General features: G+C 41.8%; 3 protein-coding genes and 2 non-coding genes across 5 annotated transcripts; 3 read left to right on the top strand and 2 right to left on the bottom strand.

The window, feature by feature from the left end:
- Nucleotides 1-2,099: 2,099 nt before the first annotated feature.
- LOC101394957 (histone H2A type 1-H) lies at nt 2,100-2,558 on the bottom strand. Its single transcript, XM_014796269.2, has one exon. The coding sequence runs from the start codon at nt 2,521-2,523 to the stop codon at nt 2,137-2,139; it is 387 nt and encodes a 128-aa protein (XP_014651755.2). The 5' UTR covers nt 2,524-2,558; the 3' UTR covers nt 2,100-2,136.
- A 252-nt stretch (nt 2,559-2,810) lies between these two features.
- Nucleotides 2,811-3,220, top strand: LOC147915548 (histone H2B type 1-C/E/F/G/I). The gene has a single exon (XM_087438194.1). The coding sequence runs from the start codon at nt 2,824-2,826 to the stop codon at nt 3,202-3,204; it is 381 nt and encodes a 126-aa protein (XP_087294320.1). The 5' UTR covers nt 2,811-2,823; the 3' UTR covers nt 3,205-3,220.
- Nucleotides 3,221-3,574: 354 nt separating this feature from the next.
- LOC106803751 (histone H4) lies at nt 3,575-3,934 on the bottom strand. Its single transcript, XM_014796304.2, has one exon. It carries the CDS (start codon nt 3,917-3,919, stop codon nt 3,608-3,610), a length of 312 nt encoding a protein of 103 aa, XP_014651790.1. The 5' UTR covers nt 3,920-3,934; the 3' UTR covers nt 3,575-3,607.
- Nucleotides 3,935-10,985: 7,051 nt separating this feature from the next.
- Nucleotides 10,986-11,057, top strand: TRNAQ-UUG (transfer RNA glutamine (anticodon UUG)). The gene has a single exon. It is a non-coding gene; the product is annotated as a tRNA-Gln (tRNA).
- Nucleotides 11,058-14,298: 3,241 nt separating this feature from the next.
- Nucleotides 14,299-14,370, top strand: TRNAQ-CUG (transfer RNA glutamine (anticodon CUG)). Its single transcript has one exon. It is a non-coding gene; the product is annotated as a tRNA-Gln (tRNA).
- Nucleotides 14,371-17,031: the final 2,661 nt, after the last annotated feature.

The raw sequence follows: 17,031 nt of genomic DNA, 5'->3' as shown, positions 1-17,031 counted from the left end.
ACTGTCAAACTATTCGATCATAATCAGGCTCATTACATTCCGGTGAATGGGTTCACGGGCAGTAGAATCTACGATTTCCACATACGGAATTCAGGATAATGCTAATATGTTAGCAGTTTAAAATGTTCTAATATGTTCTATTTGAATCAACACCTTAAGCAAAATAAAGCATTGAGTGTCCGCTCTCAGTAATCAGCCTTCCTCTGGAAAGGAAGATTCAATATTTGGAAGGAAGTACTGTCCTCCCTGGCACCCCCTCCTTGGGGGCCTTGCTGATCCAATCTAAGGCCAATTTCTAAACAGATTGATATTCTTGAGTGTGTATGCGGTGCCTTCTTTCCTTCCGGGTTGGGAAACTAAGGTATTAGTAAGTCAGGAAGGGTCCACAACAGAGATGGCCCTTTCTACACTTATCAATACTTCTGCTGGCTGGGTAGGGCACTCTCTCCTGGAGATATGCAGTCAATATACTTCTCCAAATTAATCTTTCAGCTCTGATTATGTGAATTACTCAAGGGCAGTGAGTAGTTCTAGTTATGTGCACATTCCTAAGTATGTGGATACGGATACTTCATGTCTCTCAAAACATTCCATGGGCTAAACTGATGGTCTGGTAGCCTTCTACCTAGGCTCTTTCTGGGCTTTCAACATGCTCTCATCACCCCATACAAGGAATTGAATTTTACTATAGTAATGGCACACAAAAAAGAATGCTCAATGACACTGGACCATTTTGGCTCATGCTAGTGGGTAGATGATGATACCAAGTAACGAAAGAAGATATGATTTTGAGTTTCCTGGAGATATACAAGAATTTCAGAAAGTAGATGAATATGAATGTATGAACTCAGGAGACAAGTCTGGGATGGATGTAAAGATTTGGGAGTTATTAGCATATAAAAGGTATTTAAAATCAAGGGAGAGGCCTGCAGATCCCTTCTGGCACTTTCCTATCTCTTGTAACCTCTTCCTTATTGCCAATATCCACCTTCTTGTCATTTGCCTGCACATGTCACAAGTCATGAGTCTGGTGATGCTCATTCTTTGCTGGAATCCCTACACTTTGCTCTAATTCCCCAATCTCTTTAATTCTCAGATGAGACGTTACCTCTCACAGATCTTACTTCTCTATGCTCCCCTAATATCCTGTGCTTACTTCTCTTGCTACATTGTGCTTTAGTTGTTTGCTTTTGTGTATTTCTCCTATTTGATTGAGTTTCTTTAGGATAGGCAGTGTCTTTTTAACATTGTATCCTTAATGCATGGACCCTAAGTGTGAAGTAAATATTTGTGGAAAGCTTAAGTACATTAGAATCTAAGGGGAAACAAAAGAAGTAGTTTTTGTGCCTGGTTTGGCTTGGCAAACTGGTAAGTGGCATGTTTCAATCCTTCCCTAGGCCTAGAATAAAAGGAACTTGCTATGCCCATATAGAAATATGGACAGCATACCAGAATCTTTGATATCACGATTCTCAAAATAGCTTTTGGTATTTTCAGAAGAGGCATCCATATTTTTTCAAACTATAGGTATCATTAGTGCTTCTGGAATCAATTTAATAGCATCCAGTACCACTGTTGTTACAACCAAACTTGGACTACTAAACTTTAACATCTACTCATTTGGCAGTATGGTAATATACATAGTCAGGTAGGATATAAATATAAATTATATTCAAGGACTTTCAGTAAGCATATTGAAAACAAATCCTTCAAAGTTTTAAAAAAGATTTACTGTCTTCCTACTGACACCCCAATGGGTTTCTGTGCATCATTTATGGAAACCACCCCTGTGTACAAGAGATGCTTGTCACCTACAGCTAACTCCAGACATGAACCGAGGTAATTATCCTTCGTCAATTTGTTGATCTTGCTGATTCAACTTAATGTATTTTAAGTCCTACTCGTAACACAAATGCCAATTTACTTTGTTGGCAAAATTCCTAACTACCAGTTCTGTAATGTGGACAAAGAGATTAAAGAAGCTAGGACTAACTGAAGCTTAACTAGTAAGTGTAAGTGTCACGTAGCAAGTTGTACTGAACAATTAACAACTGAAAACACAAGTGTCACCTTTTTTATGACCATGTAAGTGGCTCTGAAAAGAGCCTTTTGTGTAGTTGTTTCCAATCTTGCTCTTTACTTGGCCTTATGATGACTCTCGGTCTTCTTGGGCAGCAGCACGGCCTGGATGTTGGGCAGGACGCCGCCCTGCGCGATGGTGACTTTGCCCAGCAGCTTGTTGAGCTCCTCGTCGTTGCGGATGGCCAGCTGCAGGTGGCGCGGGATGATGCGCGTCTTCTTGTTGTCGCGGGCCGCGTTGCCCGCCAGCTCCAGGATCTCGGCCGTCAGGTACTCCAGCACCGCCGCCAGGTACACCGGCGCGCCGGCCCCGACCCGCTCGGCATAGTTGCCCTTGCGGAGCAGGCGGTGCACTCGGCCCACGGGGAACTGCAGCCCGGCCCGCGAAGAGCGGGTCTTGGCCTTGGCGCGAGCCTTGCCGCCCTGCTTGCCTCGTCCAGACATGGTTAAGCGCGCAACAGCTGTTGTCAAGACTGACTAAAGCGAAAGTACCGAAACACATTGTTTATAGGCCCTGCTGGGCGCGAAAAGGAAGGTGTACGATTGGCTAATATTTTATTTTCATTTAGACCAATGGAAACGCGACTATGCAGAATGCGTATCTTGATTGGGTGAAACTGGATTGTGACGTAACCAAGGATACCCGCCAATCACCAGAGACCTCGACGCCACCTAATTTGCATAAGCCACTATAGTTAAAGAGAGGCCGTTGGTCTGTTTGCTTCACTTTCGCCACCGTTCAGTATGCCTGAGCCAGCCAAGTCCGCTCCTGCCCCGAAGAAGGGCTCTAAGAAGGCGGTGACCAAGGCCCAGAAAAAAGATGGCAAGAAGCGCAAGCGCAGCCGCAAGGAGAGCTACTCCGTGTACGTGTACAAGGTGCTGAAGCAGGTCCACCCCGACACCGGCATCTCGTCCAAGGCCATGGGCATCATGAACTCGTTCGTCAACGACATCTTCGAGCGCATCGCGGGCGAGGCGTCGCGCCTGGCGCATTACAACAAGCGCTCGACCATCACGTCCAGGGAGATCCAGACGGCCGTGCGCCTGCTGCTGCCCGGGGAGCTGGCCAAGCACGCCGTGTCCGAGGGCACCAAGGCCGTCACCAAGTACACCAGCTCCAAATGAGCAGGCCCGCAGCTACCCACAACCCAAAGGCTCTTTTCAGAGCCACTTAACTACCCAAGAAAGAGCTGGTGCACTTTGCCTATCAGTTCAAAAGGGATTGTGCTTTTGGGGCGACTGCGCGTGGTATCTGAAAAATGGACATTTACCGCTGCACATTTGCAAGCATTTCTGATATCAAAAAGTTTCTTCAATTTAGAGGAATTATTTGTTGAAGCTCTCCTCTGTTGAAGTTCAAACTCACTATGCACACCCATGTCTTTTCTCTTAGCACTTTGCCTCAGATCACAATGACCTACACAAGTGCAGGAAGGAAGGAACAAATCAGCAGTCTGAACAGCCTTTCAGCTCTTTACAAGAAAGAGTAGATGGCTCTGAAAAGAGCCTTTTACAAGATACAATGGAATCAGCCGCCGAAGCCGTAGAGGGTGCGGCCCTGGCGCTTGAGCGCGTAGACCACGTCCATGGCGGTGACCGTCTTGCGCTTGGCGTGCTCGGTGTAGGTGACGGCGTCCCGGATCACGTTCTCCAGGAAGACCTTGAGCACCCCGCGGGTCTCCTCGTAGATGAGGCCGGAGATGCGCTTGACGCCGCCGCGCCGGGCCAGGCGCCGGATGGCGGGCTTGGTGATGCCCTGGATGTTGTCGCGCAGGACCTTGCGGTGGCGCTTGGCACCACCCTTACCTAGTCCCTTCCCACCCTTGCCACGGCCGGACATGATGTTGAGAGTATAGACCAGAACTCTAAGAACAAAAGTCGAAAAACGGAGCTCTCGTGAGAAAAAAAAAAAGAGGCCAGCCTTTTATTTGCATCCTTCGGACCAAATTGAAAACTAGAAGAACGCGGGCGGGAAAGCCTCGCAATTCTCGATCCACCCCCTTCCGTGTTCCTAACAAAGGTGGAGCAGGGGGCACCAGCCGAGGCTGCTCCCGAGTCGCTGAGGCCTCTTGGATAAAGGTGAGGCAGGCTGTGCGGTGCCCTGGGAGGGGAGAAAGGATGCTGTAGACTCAGAGATGTAAATATTTTAGGCAAGAAAAAGCGATTAGTCAGTGAATATGGGTTTCCACTTGCTACCCGCCAAACTGCAGATGTAAACACAGGATATAATGAAGCTCGCAGCCCAAGCTGGATTAGGAATGGAAGGACTGGCTTCTGACCCCAGCTACATTATTTGCTATGTGACCATAGATAAATTTACCCACTCTTGATTATTGATCTGTAGAGTGAACATGCTGTTAGCAAACACACGGTGCACGACATGGCATGTTACAGTGCTCCATGTCTGTTAACCTGTTAGGATAGCTCTGTGAAGTAGGTGCTGTCATCACCTTCCTTTCTCAAGTAAGGCAAAACAGAAGCAATGTACCCAAGGTCACGGCACAAAAAATAGGGTGAATGGAATTTAAGCAGCCAAAATTGAGTCTGTATTATTAGCAGTAGAATCTACTGCCTGTCTTAGGTCCTAATCCACCTCTGTGGAAACAAAGTGCAAATGAAGCACTGAAATAGGCCTTTGCTTTATCGGTCACTCTCACATGGTAACTTTTCATTTATTCAAATTTATTGGGCATTGACCACATTCCGAGTGCTGTGCTAGATCCTTAGCCCAACTAGGCCACTTGGCTCTGTCTTGCAGCAAGTTACATAAGGTATACGACTCCATATCTTTTGTCTGTAAAAGGGGAATAACTTGAAGATTTGCAATGATAAATTTAAAGCTTAGCAGCATTTAGCCACTCCATGTTCTTTTGTCCTTTTTGCTCTTGTGTCTTTGCATATGTATCAGAATCACATGAGATAATAAATGTGAAGGCACACCATTACAATAACAAAGCACTTGTCTACAAGAAAGCCAGTAAATCAATAGAGTTCTGGCCAAATTTCTATTAATGATCTCCTGCCACCTTTGTGCATTACAGTATTAACAAAACTTCAGTAGTGCTTTTCTATCTCCCTTTCAAGATTCTAAAAGAAATATCTGTTATAACAGACCAGCTCAAAATGTTCAGTAAAACTTAACTATTTCTACCTTGCCTTGTAATAATATTCAATGACTTTACCAGCAAACAAAATACTAAAGTGGATTTTAAAATGTTTTTCTTGCTGCCGCCTAAACCCAACTGTATTTGCTAAATCATTTTTCCATCCAATTAACTAACATTTTTTTTCTGCATCTACTATTCACTATAGGTCAGTCATTGTATGCTGGGATAGGAATGGAAAACCGTGAATAAGACTTCCTGACTTTCTCAGTCACTACTGGTGGCCCTGAAAATTGGTAGAAATTTCATGGAGGAAAATTTGGAAATATCTATCAAAATTAATAATGTATATATTTTTACACCCAGCAACCCCACTTCTAGGAATTTACCATTCTTGAAAATGTGCAAAATGACATATGTGCAGGGTTTTTCAGCAGCCCAGTTTGTAGCACAAAAGACTAGAAGCGATCTGAATGATCAAAAATAAAGCAGTAAATCACAATACATCATTCTATTTGATGCTAAAAGCAAATGAGACAGCTGTTTTTCATAATAATAGCAGCTAGTATTTATTGCTTGCTATGTTCCAGAAAGTATCCTAAAAAGTTCCTTACATGCATTAAATCATTTAATTTTCATAACAACATTTTGAGTTAAATTACCAGCATTATACCTGCTTTACAGATTATACAATGGAGGTTCAGAGAGGTTGAGAAAATTGCCTGAGGTTGCACAGCTAATAAGTAGTAAAAACATAATTCAAAACAGTCTAGCCTCCCAATCCATATTTGTAACCACTGTGTACTATACGACCTCTCCAGGTATTGATAATATGATGATGTCCAAGATTTACTGTCAAGTGCAAAAAGCAAGGTACAGGATAGTATGCAGTCGAATTTTGTATTAGTATGTTTGTATAAATGTAAAATATCTCTAGAAGGATACTAGATAAACTGCTAACATTGGTTAGCACTGAGGAAAGAAAGCTAGATGGCTTAGGGGGAGGGATGGATGGAGGATCTTTTCAATTGTAACCCTTTTATGCTCTTTAATTTTGAATCGTATGTGTGCATTGTCCATACATAAATAAGTAAATAAATAAAACACAAAAGATAATAAATGCTTTGGTAGAGATGTGTATGGAAAGCCCACGGAGCACAGAATAAATAATATTACCAGTGGGGGTAGAGAGAGTACAAAACAGCATTCTAGGCAGATGAAGTAAGAAAATCGGGATCACATTCAAGGAATCAGAAATGGTTGGTGGGGCTAAAGTCTACAGAGGTGGGCAGAAGGGAGCAGCCCAAAGGGCTGAGCAAGTAGTCTGACTGAATGTTACACCAAGGGCTTCCTTCTATACTATGGGCAGGCTTCTCAAAATGATGACAGAACTTCAGGATAAAACAACTAGGTATGAACTGTGAAGAGCTTATCAAGTAAGATTCTGAAATATGCACAATTCTAGATGCCAATTTAACATTGTATGGTTATTTAAATGGAGCAGACTCTCAAATTATTTGTTAAATTAATCTAGTAGTCAGGATTTTCTTTGTTCCTCAGAGCATGAAGGAGAAAATGAAAGTACCATTGGTCCCTTTTGGAAATAGTACATAGTCTTTTTTTCACCAGTTAAAAAGAGAGATGTCAGGGCCGGCCCAGTGGCTTAGCGGTTAAGGGCACGAGCTCCGCTGCTGGCGGCCCGGGTTCGGATCCCTGGCGCGCACCGCTTCTCTCGCCATGCTGGGGCTGGGTCCCACATACAGCAACTAGAAGGTTGTGCAGCTATGACACACAACTATCTACTGGGGCTTTGGGGGAAAAATAAATAAATAAATAAAATTAAAAAAAAAAAAAAAAAAGAGAGAGAGATGTCAAATACAACATTGCAACCCTCACAGCATGTGATCAAATAAGCCAATGGATAGAATTGCATGCTGCATAGATATATATCTAAGGGATGTGCGGCAATATCTAATGTTTGGATGTCCTAGGAGACCCCTTACAAATCAAATGACAGTCTGCATTTTTATTAACTGAGAACAAGCAACTTGTTAGTCGTTTTGAATACTGGCACAGAACCCCATATTGGACAAGAGAGAATCTAACGACACATTAGATCACATTCTTTTGAATATTTTTATAAAAGAGATTTGTACCTGTAGCTTCAGGGGAAAGGGACTATCTCCTTAGTTTTGACAATCATCTTATTATAGACTTTGATTTCTAAGGCTAGGTTCTGAAATTTTATTAGTCAATATTACAAGAAAGAGCAGGCCTGAGTTCATATTTTACATGGAGGAATAGAAAAGAGGCTGAAGAGGATTTTATTTCATAACAAGAGAATAGGGGGCATGTAGTGTCCTTCAACAGGGCTTTATCTTCCACCATCTAGGAGGTCCTTCATTCTAATGTACACATTGGCTGATTGTCAATAATAAGGGTATTCTTTGGTTTTTGTTATTTTCATATGTTTACTGTAGGTACATTCCCCATCTTCTTTCATGCAAGTTTTTTTTCTAAATTGGTTCCCTATACCCTCATAGTCTCCTATAAGAACCTACTCTTCCATCTGTCTCAGAAAGTTTATAAGATCTGAGCTGTAACAAAGGCCTGAATAATCCATAGAGCTTAAGGCTGGAAAACCTTAAGCAGGGTCCTGCAAACCTGACATTCTCCCCTTGCCTGTCTTCCTCTGTGGTGTTTCATGAGCCTCTGCTGTAATAAACTGGATGTGGCAATGGAGTGCTTCAAGTGAGGACTTTATTAGGATGCTTGCATCTCAGGAATATATTCATGATAACAAAACTCACAAGAGATAGTCACCAAACTAGAATTCACTGTATAAATTGTAGTGGGAAATATGCCTGGCCTAAGAACTCACCGCAAGCTATTGATCAGAAATTGCTTCTGTGAGCAAAGAGTCAAAGTAAACGAAGTAGCCAGATTCCTAAGGAACATTTCCATAAATCTTTAGCATTATAGCTTGTCTCTCTTTCCTCTTGGTATAATTGTATCTTAAACAGTCACACTCCCAATCTAGCTTGACCCAGTTGTCTTTCCTCGGTTGGTTTGAGGTATAGCTTGTCAACAGTCCTCACATTTCAGTTTTCCTTTTGTTCAGATTCTAAGCGTTACATCAAAACTCCTATGCACATGTGTCATTAGATTGTTGGAGTTTCACTTTATATCATTTTACATTTGACTGCATTATTTCTCAATATCTGAGAAATAGTAGAGGCTTGGAAGTGCTTTGTAAGAATCTCATCCGTTTTATTCCTATTCATATTATGACCATATTTTATTTCTGACTGTCTCTTCAAATTCTGGGAAAGAACCTCAGTTAAGGCTTGTAAAACTGAATTCCTGGATGACAGCTCCAAAAGATGCACTCACGTATTGGAGAGGTTAGCACAGTTCAGGCTCTCAAGTGTGTTGATTTGGAATCTCAGTATCTGTGTGGACAAAAAAGACTACAGACTCGGAATTTTCAAACAAGACTTTGTCACTTATAAAAGCTGTGCTGTAGGAAGAAAGAAAAAGGCACAAGAAGACCCGCATGGTTAACCAAGCAAAAGAGTCCAACCTCCCACTCTGACCCACAGATCTTTCTGTCCTTCTCCATGCAGCGAAGATAGGAGTTGGAACATTTAGATATTGGGACCCTGGTTCCTTGACAAAAAAAAAAAAACTGAGGATCTGAGATCACAGAGGTGTGACTTCACCACCACAAAGAGGCAAATGCCATTTTGGTCACTGTGCAATCACAGACAAGTCAGTGACGTTCATTGTAGCTATCTGCAAAATAGGGGTTGAAAACTAGCCCAATTTCACCAGGAAGTTGTTTGAATCGAGTAAAAATATATGTAACAGGGAAATAATTCAGCATCATGCATTAAGGGAAGAAGAATAATATAGAAATTATTGCAATCTCTAGTTATAAGTCAGGCAAATCATTGTAGAGCCAGTAATTTTACCTCTATGTGACCTAATCAGCCAGTGTAAAAAAAATTAATTTATTTAATCATAAAACATGAGCACCTATTATATGACAGGCACTATTCTAGAATTGAGGATACACAGTAAAAAAAGAAACATGTGAAATTCCTGTTCTTGTGGCACTTTGAGGGGAGGATTGAGCCAGACAAAAAGTAAATTAACAAAATTCTTAATATGTGAGCAACTTGATAAGTGATTTGGATAAAAATAAAGCAGGGAAGGGGTAGGGAGTTGGGGATTGTGACTTTAAGCAGAGTATGCAGACAAGGCCCCACTGAGACCTCATTGGCATAAAGTGGTGAGAGTCACTATCTGGGGGAAGCCATTCCAGGTGGAAGAAACCACCCAAGTCAGGTCTCTGTAGCGTATTCTGGGAGCAGCAAGAGAGGCTAGTGGATTTGGAGCACAGGGAGCCCTGGGGTGAGAAGTTTTGAGCTTCACGTATCTGCCTGTTTTTCTTAGTCCAACTTAATTTCTTCATAGAGCCTCAAAAACCTGCGATTCTTTAAATAGCTGCTGGAAAAATGCACTGTAAAATAAGAGAAAATGGCCCCACCTCTGCTAGATCTAGGAGACCAAACAATATTGTAGAACCGTCCCTAAAGAGGTGAATTCTAATGAAGGAGTCTTGTTCTCAGCCGTACCCCCAGCACCAAGAGCAGAAGCTCGAATGTACGGTGAATGAAAGGCATCCTGACAAATGTCTTTTTATAATACATAGCGTTTAGAGGGTGTCTTTTGGGAAGTTTTCTTATCCCTAATCATGCACTTAATGTTTTTTACTTTTCACATTTCATTCTACTCTCAGGGCCAACAATTTTATAACCAATCATGATTTTCGAAAATACATAAATTCTTAAAGAGGCCACGGGGAGACATGAACACTGATGTTCACTAAAGAATTATGGTGGCAAAAAATTGGGGACAGTCCTATTGGGTAATACTAAGGGAGTAGACAAGGAAAATCCCTGTTTCCGGAGTTATTCTGGTTACTATTACTGCATAGTAAGCTTGGTGGTGTAAAACAAACATTTTTATTATAATATAATAAACATTTTATTATATTCATGGATTATTCTGTGGTCAGGAATGAGGACAGAGCATAGTGGGGATGGCTTTCTCTGCGCCAAGATGTTTGGGGCCTCAGGTGGAAGCTCACTGGCTTGTGGTGATTCTTGGGATAGCTGCTGAGGGCTGGAAGCATCTGTAGGCATCTTCACTCATTTGTCTAGCAACTGATACTGGCTGTCTGCTGGGACTGGCCGCCAAAGCATGTATATGTGGTCTGGGTTTCCTAACAGTATGGTGGCCTCGGAGAGGCCAGACTTCTCTTAGGATAGCTCAGGATTCCAAAGGCATGTCTCTTAGGACACCCGAACGGAAGCTGTGAATTCCCATCTCAAAATGAAAGTCAAAATCCTAACAAGATCATACACAGCATTGCCAGTTGTATATAAGATGATTCAGTGAGAGGGTACAATGTGGGAGCAGGGATTTCACTGTTAGAAAAGGCCCCTGAAAATCCAGACGTAACATACAAGGTCGTTTTACAAAAATTGTGCAGTCTTAAGGATAATTTTTTGTGTAGGACTGTCCTGAGCATCGCAGGACTTCCAGGATTGCTGGGCCTGACCTGTAAAAGCCAGTTGTGCCTCCAGCTATTGAGACCAAATACTCACGAATTTTCAAAATACCCCTCTAGGGGGCAGTATAGTTTTGTTAAAACCGTTGTTCAAAATGTAGGTTCTAGTGCCTCAGTCATGAATATTTGCCCCAAGAGATACCTATTAAGCTGTTTTACTTGCTGGCCCCATGGTGTAATGGTTAGCACTCTGGACTTTGAATCCAGCGATCCGAGTTCAAATCTCGGTGGGACCTTCCCTTACTTTTTCTTCATTATTCTCCACGTGATCTCGTCCCTTAACATCAGCATTCTCCCTGTAATCCAGCCCACCATACTTCAGCCGTAATAAGCAGAAGTGTCGCTGTCAGCCTTCGGAAGTCTGAGCCCGTCTGCTGGAGCGAGGCCATGTGCAGAAACCAGCACGGCGGAAGCAGCCGCCAATGCTATGACCTGTGCCCAGATCCGGGTGAGAAAGGGCTCGTCTCTCCGGTGTCTCCGCTTGGCTTGATTCCTAGAAAGGAATTTGTGTGTTCATAAAAAAAGGATTTCTTGTTTTTAAAAGAATGGCCACGTTACTCTGCGACTGGAAAAGGGAGTCTGAACTGAGAAGTGATAAACGATCTGATTTCAAAGCGATGAAGGCGGAGTGCTTCTGCTCTCCCTGGCGGCTTTACTCTCCACTGCACGCTCTGGGAGGATAGCAGTCAAGCCCACACAAGCAGAGCAAATGGATTAGCAGTCTGTGGCCTTAACCACTTTTAAGCCACTTCTTTCTACGTAGCTGCAAACTTCTTAGATTCTTTAGTAGACTTACTTTTAGTAATACCTGCGCACTTTAAGTTGAGATTAAGTTGATCTGTGTGGTACTGTTCTTCCCACTGTAGGTAGCAGCCCATGAGTGAGCAGCCTCTGCTGTCACCTTAGACAATTCTACTACAGGACAAGTCCTTTCCACTTTGCTTGGGGCAGCTTTCTACATTTTAATGATCACTGCCCTAACCTGCCCACATCTCCAGCCCCATTTGTCACCCTTCCTGCCACACACATACTCCAAAATTAGCTTCTAGTCGCCAGCCACGGTCAAATTATTTCTTTTCTTCCATTTTTCTCCTCTCCACATTTTCTACCTGCAAAATGTTTTTGCCCTCCCCCCCTCTGCCCTCATGTTACAAGGTCTAACTCTCTACTCATTCCTCAAATGCTAACTTAGATCTCTCAGCCCTTCTTACTGAGGCCTTCATTGACTCCCTTTATCTGGGCTTAAGTGCCCCATCTGTGTTTTTTCAGCATCCTAAAATCCCCTTCTCATATAATCTCATATTTTAATAGCTTGTTTAATAAGCCCTCCCTCCTGCTCTAGACAGCAAGTTCTCCCAGCAGAGGGACCAGTACTGTGGCCTTCCTTGTTCACCTTTCAGTTCTCAGTCCCACAGTGCCTGGCTCCTGATAGGGGTTAAAAAATACTTGCTGAATGCATGAACTTGCTGCTAATCTGGTCTGGTCACCCCAGAACCCAGGATAGCTCATGTCCATGTTTGGTTCCAAAACATGCTGCTCTGTTTCTTCCCGGATTTCTTCTCACCCCTTTTCTTTCCATGATCTCAAGTCTACGCACAGTCTAAGAACAAGTCTTTGCCCAAGACTGGAGCAGAAGTCTCCCTGGAGATGAACGTCAACCATGACTGTCTTAATGAGGCCACTCAATAACTAAAGGTAGGGAGGGCTGGGAGCGGGGGAGGGGCAGGCAGCTTTTATATCTTTTAGAGGAAGAAACAATAAATTTGTGAAGAATTGACAAGACAAAGAAATTTGCAGTTGGGGTAGTAAATTAGTGAAGAAGTAACAAAATTTGTTTATACAGCCTTCTGGGCCCTAAGTTCCCTGTCTCTGGTGATAAGGATGTCTCTCTACCTCCTGGTACAGGGAGGGTACCTTTCATATGGCAGAGTTGCATCCTGCGTTCAGGGGGTTAAAGGAGAGTCAAAGTGTCCTTCTTGCACTGGCTGATTCTTTAAGTAAACTTAACTCAAAATAATCAATATGCCAGAGTGCACACTTTGGGGTGATATAGTCGTTCTCCTCCAGAACCAATTTGAAGACTTTGTCCAGTAAGAGCCACCTTGCAAAAATCCCACTGCAAGGGATCCTACAAGAAGCCTGGTGTTTACAGGAAGAGTTACAGGGTTGTGGAGTTTTTCGTTGTTGTTTTTTGTTCGTTTTTGTTTGAGGTGTTGTATGGGTGTGTGTGTCTGTGTGTTTGGGGTGTTTTATGCGTGGGTGGGTGGGTGTGGTGCCTATGGTCTGTGTCCACAAGAGGCGCGCCGTCCTCAAAGCCTCCTCCAGCGTTTCTTGGCTTAAAACCTGCAGTCCTGGAAGGCAGCCCCAAACTGCAAGCCTTGAAATTCAATTTCCACTAGGCCGGCTCTCATCCGACAGCCATCGAATCGTAGTAAACTACTTGGAGCACAGCTGGACTCCCCTATACCACTAAAGAAATTGCCGAAGCCCTCACTCCTAAACTCGTGCTGCTGAATATCTTCTCTCTCCGAGCCGGCAAAAAGCCACCAGGGGAGTTTACGAAGATACCAAGTTAGGAGCGACTCAGAACATTCACCAAGATCCATCACAGAAACTGACTTGTTTTGTGGGTTTTCGTAAAGTGCAGGCCCCTGTGTGTTTGCGGGAAACGGATATGGCAGGCGGGGGAGGGGAATGTTCTTGGCGTCCATTTGGAAGTCTCCTCTGCGCATATTTTCCTTTGGTGAAAGGGGAGCAGGAGGACCGCGGGGCTGTGCTCCGTCCTGAGAAAACTCCCGAGGGGCCCTTTCCTCACCCCTCTTCCCATCACCGCCCCCAAGTCGGAGTTGCGCTCCCAGGGCTGCTGGTCCTCCTCCAGCCTCGGCGTCCAAGTACGTTTATTTCAGTTTTCCCTTAACACCAATGTCTGCCCTGTGAGTTTGGTAAAATCTTTCCATCATGCGTCCGCAAAAGCAGCATAAACCACCATAGTGAAAGAGGATTTTCCGTGAAAGCGATAGGATCTGATAAAGCAGAGTGAAGGAGCTCAGGCCTCTGCCTCAGGTCCTCACCTGTAAAATAGCGACAAAGGTCCCCATCTCACAGGGTGATTGTGAGCCTTAGGTGAGGTAACAATACAAACACTTGTCACAACCTAGCCCTGGGTAAGGGCTCAGTCTTAACGACCTTATTTGTTTTCCAGTGTAGAAAGGAAGAGAGGCTGCGGAGCACAAGTTCCGGAACCACTCGGGAGGAAATGCTGGGGTGGAGGGGAGGATTCCTGACACGTGAAAGTCAATGTTTCTCATTAAGATCCTGGGTAAAGGATGATTGGGTGCAGGCAAGTGACAGGCAAGCGTCCATGACTTAATCCTAGAGGAGGAAAGGCAGAATGTGCTTATACATTTTAGACAACCAGATCAGGGGATTTAGAAGAACTATGTCATCAAAGAATTTATGAAGCCGTGATAGCCGGTAGGCCCCATGGTGTAATGGTCAGCACTCTGGACTCTGAATCCAGCGATCCGAGTTCAAATCTCGGTGGGACCTTAAACTAATCCATTTAATTGTATTCTCATATTTACTCTCTGCAAACTACTGGTCATTTTGCCATTTCTACCCAATCTTTCATATCCCAGCTCCTAGAAAAAAAATCGTTTTAATAAAATTTGCAAGAGATATTTTAACCACAATCAGTGAAGACCCTGTTTCTTCTACCGCAAATCCTCTTCCATCATTTTTCCCCATTTGTCAGTGGTATGTGTGTGTCCATGGGCATTTTGAGGAAGTTGAGCTGAAGACACACACATCTAGTTTGGGTTTAGTGGGATATCTTTATGCGTGCTGTGGTCTCTTCCATGTACTTAAGCTATTGCTAGGAATGCTCCTACAGCCCACTGTACCGACTCACTGGGAGTTGTGACGGGAAGATGCAGGGGAGGGACAGAGGCCATCCTTGACATGGACATGTTCTGCGTCATCTGGCACTGGAAGTATGAGGAGAGTGGAGGAGAAACAAGGTTTGAAATGTTTGAAGCCAGAAGATAGTCTGTGGAACATTCTTCCAATCATCGGTAAATGGAAGATTCAGTTTCTAGTCCAAATGCAAGTTCTTTCCCATCAGGAATACACTTAAAAATGCAGCATAGACGATTTTAATACACTGTATGTATTTTTTTCTTTCCTACACTCATGGGAATCACATGCAACCACATTTATCAGAATTTCAGAGTTTTCAGGCAAATCTGAAGCAGTACTACAAAAACAAGGCATCTGCAGCAGTTCATAAATTAAAAGAACAAAAATAGAGGACTTTTAAAATTCAGGACAATCTTAAAAATGTACATGACTTTACTAATAATGACTTGGAAACCAGAGAGACTCTTTTCTAAGCAACCAATTGTAGAAAATAGATTTCAATCAACCCTGCTAGAGGAAAGATTGAATTATCTTACTACTCTGTGTAGAAAATATGACAAAATTTTGTCATATGGAGAGATGATCAAAGATTACAAAGCCAAAACAATATAGGAAAAAAATATTATAGAGATGTGTCAGGTAGTTAATTAGTAAAACATTATGTCACTTTTCTGGAATTTGTAGGCTTTTGGTATTTAACAGCCTTTTTTTTAAGGATTTTTTTTTTTTGTAATGAGATATAATCCACATATAACATTACATTAGTTTCAGGTGTACAACATAATGATATGATATTTGTACATATGGCAAAATGATCACCACAACAAGTTTAGTTAACATTCGTTAACTACTGTTTAAACAGCAGCCCCTAGAAATTTTTATCTGCAGACATATGAGTTAACTGGGGGAAAAAAGTCTGGTCCCTTTCATTAAGTTTCAGTACAATTTTATTTTTCATATACTGTATAAGTACTTATCAAAAATTATATATTTGCTTTTTATTGATTGCATGCTACTATTAAATTTAAAAACAACTCAAACCAGAAAAAAAAAAAAAACACTTATAATAGAGACTTACAAACACTGGAAATAACCAAAAATCATATTTCAATTTTTATATATTTTTGTTTCAGAGTAGTATGATAGTGTAATCAGTCACAGCCTTTAAGTGTAAAAATGTAATATATTGGGATAAAATTCCATGGTAGATATAGAATAGAAACGCCTTTGAAAGACAAAAAGAATTCATAAACATTTTTCGACTGTTAAATGTCAAGTATATTTTTAAAGGATGCTAGTGCACATCAAATTGTTAGTTTTTAGGTTCCAACGGACAAAATTCAATGAGCGATTAAACTCTTTTAATGTTCAAATTTTACGATTTACTGGTAATAACCTTCTTTGGAATGATTTAAATTTATGAAGAAGTTCATAAATTTTATTTTATTTATTTTATTGAGGTAATATTGATTTATAACATTATATAAATTTCAGGTGTACATCATTATATTTTGACTTCTATATAGACTATGTGGTGTTCACCACCAAAAATCCAGTTACCATCCATCACCATACAAATGTGCCCCTTTACCTCTTTTGTCCTCCCTCCATCGCCTTCCCCTCTGGTAACCACCAATCTGTTCTCTATATCTATGTGTTTGTTTATTGTTGTTGTTTTATTATTTTTGTTGTTGTTGTTTATTGCAGTAACATTGGTTTATAACACTATAAATTTCAGGTTTATAACACTATAAATTTCAGGTGTACATCATTATACTTCTATTTCTGCATGGATTACATCATGTTCTCATTATTGTTGTTGTTTTAAAAGAAACATTTTAGAAGACCACTGGAAAACAATGTTTGAGAGCACAAAAATATTGTGACAATTCATAAAGACTCTAAGGAATTAAAATAGCTTGAAGACACTGTCCTTGGTTAAAACAACGAAGTGATGGACCACAGCAGCCCCCTCCCCATCATCTCAGACTCATTCATTTCTAACTTTCAGGTGGATTTTTTTCTTCTGTGAATTTCCTGTTTGACTACATTTAAGGTGATTTGTATTTTTATTATGATTTCTTAGGCTTTCCCTGACGCACGTTTTAATTAAGCCTTTGTTGCTCAATTATTTCCTATGCAATAGTTTCCAAGTAAATATTTCTTTTCTGAGTTCCCTTATTAATTGCAACTATATGTTTTATTTTATATTTTGTATTTAAATCACTAATCTATCTGGAACTTGATTTTTACATGGTTGAGAAGTAAATGTCCATCTTTGTTTTCCTCCAT

Source organism: Ceratotherium simum, chromosome 13, assembly GCF_057802395.1.
Source record: "Ceratotherium simum simum isolate JZ-2026a chromosome 13, ASM5780239v1, whole genome shotgun sequence".
NCBI lineage: Eukaryota > Metazoa > Chordata > Mammalia > Perissodactyla > Rhinocerotidae > Ceratotherium > Ceratotherium simum.
This window is presented reverse-complemented; position numbering and strand designations above follow the sequence as displayed.

What these genes read in the sequence shown, in the direction of transcription:
- LOC101394957 (XM_014796269.2), bottom strand. Translation starts at nt 2,523, where the DNA reads ATGTCTGGACGAGGCAAGCAGGGCGGCAAGGCTCGCGCCAAGGCCAAG.
- LOC147915548 (XM_087438194.1), top strand. Translation starts at nt 2,824, where the DNA reads ATGCCTGAGCCAGCCAAGTCCGCTCCTGCCCCGAAGAAGGGCTCTAAG.
- LOC106803751 (XM_014796304.2), bottom strand. Translation starts at nt 3,919, where the DNA reads ATGTCCGGCCGTGGCAAGGGTGGGAAGGGACTAGGTAAGGGTGGTGCC.